General features: G+C 35.4%; 1 protein-coding gene across 1 annotated transcript in view; it reads left to right on the top strand.

Moving 5' to 3' along the window:
• LOC109303794 (ligand-dependent nuclear receptor corepressor-like protein) overlaps positions 1–8,992 on the top strand; it is a 99,255-nt gene extending 90,263 nt beyond the window's left edge. The window contains exons 6-7 of the mRNA XM_019526068.1: positions 3,279–3,369; positions 4,775–8,992. Of these exons, the coding sequence (XP_019381613.1) occupies positions 3,279–3,369; positions 4,775–5,807 (1,124 nt within the window). The 3' untranslated portion in view covers positions 5,808–8,992. The remainder of the gene's footprint in view (positions 1–3,278; positions 3,370–4,774) is intronic.
• The last annotated feature ends 1,415 nt before the right edge of the window (positions 8,993–10,407 follow it).

The following is a 10,407-nucleotide window of genomic DNA, read 5'->3' as shown; positions in this document are numbered from 1 at the left end:
TCTGCTCAGGTCCCTTCCGACCCTAGAAACTATGAAGTTAGACAAGATAATCCACAAGCATTGATATACTTGCTTGGCTTGTTTAATGCATTTCTTAGGCTGGACAAACAGTAGCCTTAAGAGCTTTATTTCTAAAATCCTGGTTTGGAGAACTTTCTGACAAATATGGGTAGTGGCTAGTCTTTATACTGAAATCTGCTTCCTTTTTGGAAACTTCTTGGTCAGACACCTGAAGACATATCCAAAATTAAGGCCTCCATGCATTCCTGTATGTAACGATGTCCAGGAATATTGCTTATTCAGATTTTCTGATTTCATTTTCCAGGTTTTAGGTATCTATTCTAGTATTAACTGTAAGAGAAATCTCTTGATTTGTCATAATAACAATTGTTACTTCTAGAAAGCCAAAGACCCCTTTACCAGAACATGAGTCACAAAGTACACATTTCATGACTATTTGTCATTTCTCAGAGTACTTACAGCAAGGCTGTTCCCTTGTCATCTTCACTTGGGAAGTAAACTCAATGTCATGGTGTTACTTTGTATACTTCCTGCACTTGTTTGTCTTATCTTTTAACCTTTCTTCCAGCTCCCATTAAAGGGAATAAGATAAGGACAGTCGTCTTGCCATAAAACAACAAGTCAGTGCACTTCTGGGTGTTTAATAAGGAATAAACTAGTTAAAGAAGGGAAGAACCAACTGATCCTGGACTTAGCCAGTTATATATCCCCATATTATCCCAAACAACTCTTTCTTCTCAATAAACCTATGAGGTAGGGATGTGAAAGGTTAAATGATTAATCATTGTAACTGTTAAGTCAAGTCCAGTGATAACTGGTTATCTTAGCAGTTATTGTTTAGCACGGGGCAGGGTGCAGTCTGGCAGGGAAGAGGGGGAAGGAAATCTGCACAGTGCCCCAGCGGGAACCAGAAAGCAGGGCAGGCAGAAGAGAGGGAGGAGTGAGGAAGAGGAGAGGGGGAAGATTGAGGGAGGACTAGTACCAATAGCCTATGAGGTTAAAGAGGAAAACAAGGGGCAATTTAATGACTCTTCAGTGAAATAATTAGCTGCTTGTTTGTACATGCTCCATCCCTCCCATCCTGGGGATGTGTTGCTTCTGCTTTCTTTTCTCCCCGCCCCTCCCCCATCAAAGGGCCCAGGAGCAGCTGCCAGCAGCATCTGTGTCCAAGCTACTGTGTTATCAGTTAAACGTTTAACCAATATAATTAGAGGAGGTTAAACAAATAATTTTTAAAAGAATATTTACTTCCCTACTGTAAGGTGTGTATCTTTACTTACACAGATGTTCCATTATCAACTGCACTGAACAATTATGCTTCAGAAGTTTTGCAGGAAGCCAGGCAGGATAACATAGTACTTTCTTGTCAAGCACCATTGTTGCTGCAGTATGTTTAATTGTTGTCAAATATATATAAAGCAGTATATGTTGAATTTGCAAAAAAATCTTATAAAAAATTTCTGTCCAGATATAAAAATGAAGGCAATAAGGACTGGTTTGACAATATGATAGTATCTTTGTACATTTTGATAGTTTTACCAATGCACTGAGGCTAACATGAGAGAAAGTGTTGGGGTAATTTCTGTTCCTTTGTTTCTTTCATCCCTCCCTCACCACTTATTCCCAAAACTCACAAAAATGTCCTGGTGTTCCTTTCAGGTTCAACTAGCCATACAAAGTAGTTTGCTTCTGTTGTAAGTTTTGGGTTGGGGCCAAGCTATGCTCCATTCTAACCATGGGGCCAGACCACATTCCCTCCCTCTGGGCAGCTGGTCCAGAGCCAGCTCATACCCTCTTCTTCCCCCTCCCTCTCATAGGGTCAGGCCATGCCCCCACTCCCTGCACTGCTGGTTTGGTGTCAGGGCATGCCCCCTTCATCTGACAGGGTTGCGCCACAACTCCTCCCCCCTGCCCAGCCAGGTTGGGACTGGGCCACACTCCCTTCCTCTCACAGCGTCAGGCCATGCCCCCTCCCCACACAAGGCTGGATTGGGGCTGGGTCATTCCCCCTCCTCCCTGCAGGGCTGGATTGGGGCAAACCCCATGCTGGATTGGGACTGGCTGTCCCCCTCCCCACTTTGTGTGGCCAGATAGAGCCCTGCCACGCCTCTCGTGGGCACCAAATTCAGTTCACCAGCCAGATCCAGCCTGCAGAGGGATCAGCCACTGCTCTAAATCTGTAGAAAATAGATTGTTTTATTTCAGAAATAGTATGTGTTTGTAGAATTAAAGGTTATCGTAATGCAAAAAAGGGCAGAAGTAAGTTTGACAGTATAGAATTATAGAGCCGGCGCCGCAGCCCGCCCGACCTCCGAGGAGGTCACCGAGGCGAAGCCGGAATCGTGCCCGGGCTCCTGGAACTCCCGCCTGGCCTGGACCCGGGATGGACCCAAATGCAACATCCATTCCAGGTTCATGGTTCTTAAACCATCAGCCAGAATTTGTTATTTCTTACTGATATAAATTGTTCCATCAATGTAGTTTAGATTTGCAAAATAGTAGGAGAGGATAAAACAAACATGCGGCCAGAGGACACATGTACAGGATTAAATTCATGAAATTATTTCTTTATAAATGAAAAAAAATATTTTGTTTGAAAAAAGTTTGTATAGTGAAGTGCATTTCCTGGGTGACTTTGGAAATAATGATGTAATACATATAGATCATATACACTTTCATAAGACATGTTATTTAAGCTTTCTTAACCATTCAACCAATAGAAAAGACTGAGAGAAGGATTTTAAAACATGTGCTGCTATAATTCTTTGCTTATCTCCCAACACACATATATACCCCTCTTCGTGTTTCCACTGACCCCACACATATACCTTTGTTCTGGTGATCTTCATGTGTTTTTTAGTATTTGTGTGTCATTAAAACAACAATTTTATATGATCTTTGTTCTTAAACTATTCATGTTCAGTTTTATGACCCATATTTCAAGCCATGTTCACAAATGGTTTGTTGATCTGTCAAATACCAAGTGTATTTCTAGACTATATCTGTAGAATCGACAAAATATGATATCATAATGTTCATAATAATTTTAAACTCCATAATTCCTATGTATAATTATAGGTCCAAAGGGTTTTTTTTAATGTAGTCTAATAAAAAAAAAAGCTGTTGAGCTTTGCAAATAAATTGACATTTAAAGGGAGAACATAACAGAAATGTTACAACATAGGTCATATGTTGTGCCATGTGTATAAAAAATTAGTAGATTCCAAGAAAATCTTTTATTATGATTATTATTGCAGGGGACGGAGTGCTAGATCTCTCTACAAAGAGAAGCGCAAGGTTGGAAGAGTCAAAATATGATCCATCGTGTTCTGAAAATTCAGTGTCTGGGTAAGCAGCATTTATGGATATTTGACAGGGTGGGCAGCTTATGTAAAAAGGAACATAATGTAAAAATTCTTCTTTAAAGGCAGTTGTATGTTTGTAAGACACTTGTACAGTATATACTGACACACACATGCAGTCTATATTTTGCTTTCCTCAAGAGTTTTTCTCACTCATAAGTGTGTGTCTATGTATATATCATATATTTCATTTGTCTTTTTCTTTTCTTTTTTTCTGTTAAAGAAAAGTTATCAGAACAATCACCAAACTTTAGTTCATGTTACTAAAAATGAACTGAAAATTTAATTATGTAATCCAATAAAGGAAGTAGGGCAGAAGATGAAAATGTAAATTTATCCTCTGAGCCTTCGTTTAGGAAACTTCTGTTTGGGACAAAGCGTAACATTAAGTTTTAGATTTTTTTAAATATCCTTCAACTAACATGAACAAATTAAGCAGCAATTGTATTTAGTATTTCTTAATGAGAGAGAGCTCTTAATCCTCATACTTGCATCATGGTTCTGCCTATGGTGTGTGGTGGCATATTGCTAAAATGTCCATTCAGCATTAAAAATAAAACTGTTGTTTTGTGTGCTGAAAGTTACCATTACATTATCTGAAACAAAAATAGTGAAATACATTATTCTGTTAGATTTTGTTATAATGTTGGCATTCTCCAATCCACTCACCATAGCAGGACCCTTTTTGTCACCTATACATCTTACAAGATATTATTACAAATAAGAATATTTGTTGAATCATGTAAACTTGCTTTGTTAATTTACTGAAATGAACAAATTTAAAAATTGCTGAGACTTGTAATTAGAGAAATATAAATAGTGGTTTGAAGTTTAAAAACTGAGTTGTATATTGACTTAATTGTTAATTGCAGCACTTTATCTTATGCTTGTAGAAAAAAGTAGTCTTGTGGAAGTCTGGGGTGTTTGTGTGTAGTAATGTATTTATTGCTGCAAATGTTCTATAAGGGGGTTGACTCTTTTATTACTTGTTTAGCGGTAACGTCACGTTTCTACTAACAAAAACTCCTTCAGGATTTGGGCACTTAATGGAACGTTAATTGCATAATTAAAATTATACCTGTTGCTCTTCAAGCATGTATGAAAGGAAATATAGCAAGCACATGAAAATGTTATCAAATACTGAGCTAGGATTTAAAGTTCTTGGAAGGGCTGCTGTAGAAGCCACCGTATGATTTTGACACACTGTCCTACCAGAACTGTAACATTTGCTATGATAATCAGTAACTACCACATCTCAAAGGCCTAAAAGTATCAGAAGCAGTGATGTTACCTAAGCAAGGAGTATAATAAAGGAGTGGACCCTTCCCTTCCATAGCTGTGTGAGAGTCTCTCATACATCAGTTTACCATCGTTTCATTCCATCCATCCAGGAGACTACACAGACACAGAGAGGACTATGTGGAAAGAAGTGCTGAGTTTGCAGATGGTTTGCTCTCAAAAGCTTTGAAAGACATTCAGTCTGGAGCACTGGACATAAATAAAGCAGGCATACTTTATGGCATACCTCAAAAAACTTTACTTCTCCACTTAGAAGCCTTACCAGCAGGAAAGCCTGCACCTTTTAAAAATAAAACTCGAGATTTCAATGATAGTTATTCATTTAAAGACAGTAAAGAAACTTGTGCAGTGCTGCAAAAAGTAGCCTTGTGGGCAAGAGCTCAAGCAGAGCGCACAGAAAAAAGTAAACTCAGTCTACTTGAAACCTCAGAATTAAAATTCCCAACAGCTTCCAGTTACCTCCACCAGTTAACTCTACAAAGAATGGTCACTCAATTTAAAGAAAAAAGTGAAAGTCTACAATACGAAACTTCAAATCCTACCGTACAGTTAAAAATTCCTCAGCTAAGAATAAGTTCTGTATCCAAACCACAATCTGATAGTGCTGGTCTTTTAGATGTTATGTATCATGTTTCCAAAACCTCTTCCGTCTTAGAAGGATCAGCTCTTCAAAAATTGAAAAACATACTCCCTAAACAGAACAAAATTGAATGTTCTGGACCTGTAACTCACTCAAGTGTTGACTCCTACTTTCTGCATGGGGACCTCTCTCCTTTGTGTCTTAATGCTAAGAATGGAACAGTTGATGGAACCTCAGAAAATACAGAAGATGGTTTGGATCGCAAAGATATTAAGCAGCCAAGGAAGAAACGTGGTCGCTATCGGCAATATGACCATGAAATAATGGAAGAAGCTATTGCAATGGTAATGAGTGGGAAAATGAGTGTTTCCAAAGCACAAGGAATTTATGGGGTACCTCACAGCACTTTAGAATACAAAGTTAAAGAAAGATCTGGAACACTGAAGACTCCGCCGAAGAAGAAACTCCGATTACCAGACACTGGGTTATTTAATATGACAGATTCAGGGACTGGCAGCTGCAAAAACAGCAGCAAGCCTGTGTAGATTTATTGTTAGCAAATTGTTTTTTGTGTGTGTATGTATGTCTGTATACACACATGTGAGAAGTACATATGTTCACTCTTACAGAAGACATGAAATGATACCGTTCAAAAACCACATACATGCCTTTTTGAAAAATAGTTTTATTCAGGGTTTTCACTGTGGACAGAATTATAGAGTTGCTCACTTAATTCTGATAGTGTGTATTTAATATAATCCTTGTACAAATAGGTGAAAAAGATTCAGGTTTTATTTAGTAGTCAATAGCATAAAATGTTTTGGGAAAACAAGTATTTGTCATGTGAAGCATTATTTTTAATTGGTAAAGAACCACCCTAGCCATTCAATAAACCATCTAACTATGGAAATACAGAATTAATGGTTTTCAAACTTTAATACTTCACAAAATACTTGCAATAAATTGTAAGTAACTCAGATTATACAAATCAAGGGATTTTTTTCTTCTTTTAAAAGAACTAGTTCCTTACCAAGGAAGTGGACGTGTGAAGTATTAGTAGGATATAGTACATTCTGTGGAAGAAGAAATACATCATAACTAAATATCCAATACAAATAAAAAAAACAATTTCATTAATAAAAATGTGTGTTGGCAGACATAAAACTGCATTTTTATCATTTTAAGAGTTTTGTTGTTGATTTAGCAAGAATTGGTGTTTACAAAATATACTTATGAAACTGACAAATTACTGTAGCTATAGAATTATTAAATATGAAATAAGATGGAATACTAAGAGCATAACCTAATTTAAACTTTATTAATATAATTTTCCTTTTTAGTTTGGAAAATAAACTTGTAAGGTATAAGAAGAAAGTTGGAATGCAACTTAGAGCATGTTCATAATGTGCACAGAATGAGCTTGAGAATGGTTATTTTGGTTTAAATGTGCTGGTTAGTTGATGTTATGACTACTTAAAATTTATTTAAGGATTGTGTCACACTCCTATTGAAACCTCACTATAACTGAAATGTATTGCTGCTGTGACATTTCAAAATCTTTTCAGTTTATCAAAATGAATATCAAGTTTTCATTTTGGTGGGCCGTTACATTATCATTTTGCTAATAACCAAATTTGCAGTTCAGGGTCTTGATAGAAATACAAATATTAAACAGTAAAGCTGTTTTGAACTCTCATTAGTATAAATTCTTTATAAATTTGGTAGTTAGAAGCTAGGCCATTCACTTTAAATAGATAACTTATAATAGAATCTAAGAGAGACCAGTTATCTTCAGATTGCAGTTTTTATGTGATTTTCAAAATATTTACATTGGATTTTATAGACTATGTAATTTTGGTGGTATAATGTCATAAAGCATATGTTAACATATGAAGAATGAGGGCTTGCTTTATATGTTCAAAATTCAACATCAATGCCCTTTTTCCATTTAAAAATTAGGTTTAGATTATTTCTAGACACATGATTTGGCTTAGAAAAAACACTTTTATTTTCCTTTTAAAATTTTGCACACATACATTTTCAAGTATGTTTTTCACTCAAATGTGCTGATGTAGAGATAAATTTGCCTACGCATCCTATCTGAATATAAGACTACATTAGCCATGCAGGGGTCACATCACTTCATCAACTTTTAGATAGGCTTGCTGTTGAACTAATTCAATGGTGAGTTTATGTTTAAAATTTTCAAAATCTAGTCCTTGGTTATTTACCTTATTACAGTCAATTATTTATATTTTTAAACAAATGAATCTGTAAGAAATTAAAACTGCACAGCCAGTATATCAGTTCTTTGGTCTCTTAGATCTATACTGAATCCTCTTCAGCTATTAAGTTTTACTTGCATATTAGAAAATGAATCCTTTTTTTTTAACAGAACTGTACCTAATAACAAAGGGATCACAAAACAGCAGATGTCAGGGTCATCTTTCATTTTAAAGAAGTAAGCCATATTTAGTGAGGGCCAGAAAGATTAATTTGTTAATATATCCCCCACTGGAAAATAAAGTTGAAAATACTTAAATGTTTCAAAAACTCTCTTTATACAGAATTTTACTTGCAAACTTTTGGGCTTCAGTATATTGCCTAATATTTGTACCATGCTGAAGTTTTTTATTCCTCAGACAATATTATAAATTGAGTCAGAAGTTTATATTGAAGGCAATTTACAGTACATTTTTATATCATTTAAAAGATGACCTGACCAAATAATTGACAGGATTCATAAAATCAGGGATCATTTTACTATTGACTTAACAGTGATTAGTAGTTTTGTATGTAATATTATAATTAATTTTCTGCATTTTAGTAATTGTATTTATTTATTTTTTGGTCAGAAATAGTATATTAAAATATTTTTTGATAGTTTATAGATGATACTCAACATGTAAGTGTTTAAAAGAAACAGAATTATTTGTTTCTAATTATTAGGCTAACCTTTGATTATACAAGTAAGGAAAGGCAGGGAAATGTTTAGGTTCCCCTTCCCCCATCCTAGTGTATTCCATTTAAATGTCATTTAAATTATACTTTTTGAACTGTTTTATAAATTCAGTTACCAGTCACTACTTAGTAATTGACAATTTCTGAAAATTCATGTTTCAGCAGACTTTTAAATGAAGGCGAAAGCAAGCCCTACATGCTTTCTACTTATTTGAATGTTTCTCAAGTATTTTATATTAAAAAACAGTGCCTCTGTTTTTAGAACTACTGCTCAGTAAAGTTGTTTAAACCATTTCTGGTAGCTAATGACAATTTTATATTAAATTGTATATTAACTTTAGTGAGACTGATTTTTTTAGTTGTTTACAGTACAAATACTTGTATTTGTTTTTTAATTGCAGTATTTCCATTGTCGCAGTAATTTAGTAAAACTCTGTGGCTGCCTTGATTTTTGACAGATTTTGTTAATAACTGATTTTTAGGCAATTAGTTATATTTATGCATAAATCAATTGCACTATAATTCATGAATTATTTATTACAATATTTTCTAATGAATTTCATGTATTTGTCTTGTGTTGTAAATGTACTGTAATTCTGTTTCTTCTTTGTGTTGTTATATACCTAAATCTGATTGTATGAATTTAATTGTTTAGTTAACGTGTTTCTACGTTGTAATTTGTAGTAAAGCACTTCAATGCTTTTGCACATAAATTTACAACAACACTGATGTGTGATTGATTTGCTCATTCAGTAAAAAAAAAAAAAAAGACTGAACACTGGCTCATTTGACTTACTCTTTAGGCACAGTTTCACTATTTGTGAAATAAGGTCATGGCAGGTATACGTTTATATTATGTTGATAGTTGTTTCTACAATGAAAAAACATTTATAAAGCATATGAGAAGGAGGGAGTCTCAAAATAAGATGAATTGCCAATGAATTGAAAAAAAATCTTTAGAAAACTTAAGAGTTATACAAAGAAACGTAAAAGGGATTTTTAGTTGAATATTGATAGAAAACAATCTAGTAGCTTGTGGCTTAATCATCAAATTACTAATTAAAAGGGGGTGGGGCGTCATGATATGTAGACCACTTACTGTGACCTCCCAGAACATCACTGGTCCACGGACTAAGATTTGGAAACTAGCGATCTGAATTACCTCCTCTGTCTGAAAAAACAGAGATTGGAATTCTGGTGAAGGAAATCTTGAGGGATTTCCCTATTGGAGTTCCTCCCTTACAGTTCTCTTGGGTTGGAGGAAAAAAGCAGATCTTGATTACATTTACTTTTAAACAGCATTGTCCACCAAACCAACCATCAATCCGGGTGAGTCATCTTGCAGCAGTGTCAATTTTAGATTCCTTGGCAATGGTCAGCCTTGCCACCCAACAGGAGAACTCAACAAAAAAGATAATGCAACCCCTGGATCTGTTATAATTACTAGTGATTATAGGAAGAGCTTGAGTATAGGAAACAATATATGTTAATTCTGCTGCCTCCAGTCCATCCACTTTCTACCCATTCCCTCTGCCTGAACCTTCTAACCCAAAAGACGTCTTTTGCGCTAAAGGATGGAAGTTTTGTAATTGTAGTTAGGATTCCTCCTACTTGTTTCTCTTAAGAAAGGAGATTTAGGAGTGTGGATCTGTAGAATTAATGAACTGGATTTCTGTGCTGCAGCCTTTGCCACAGGAATTATTGTGATGATCTAGTTTGAGGTTAAGAAACATACCAGGACCAGTGAGAGAAAGTGCTAGCAAAGAAACAACTTTCTGAAGTGTAACTCTTTAATACTTAACAAATACGTTTGTGAAATTATTAAAACATGAAAGTTAGATAAACATATGTTTAAATATATGACTATATAGAGAGAGGAACTGCATCCCTTTAAAATAAACAGCTCCTAGTTCTAGATTCCGAAATGCAGCTAAAATGTACTGAGCGCAGGTCAGTGTAGGAAGATAGAAAAGTGACTTGTTTTTCTGTGAACTTGGGGTCATCAGAACAGTGGTTCAGGTTAGTGGCACAAGTTATCTGTGGTTCTACAGGGCTGTCTTGGGCACAGAGCCACACCAGCTCCAGTTGATGACCAGGAGAGGAATTACGTAGAGCAACCAAGAGTGGATTTGCATTTAAGGATTAGTTTACACATTGGGAAATCTTTAAGTATCTGTTCAAAGC

Source organism: Gavialis gangeticus, unplaced genomic scaffold (assembly GCF_001723915.1).
Source record: "Gavialis gangeticus isolate Ggan-Ray unplaced genomic scaffold, GavGan_comp1, whole genome shotgun sequence".
Taxonomy (NCBI): domain Eukaryota; kingdom Metazoa; phylum Chordata; order Crocodylia; family Gavialidae; genus Gavialis; species Gavialis gangeticus.
The sequence above is the reverse complement of the archived record's forward strand: the minus strand, read 5'-3'. Positions and strand labels throughout refer to the sequence as shown.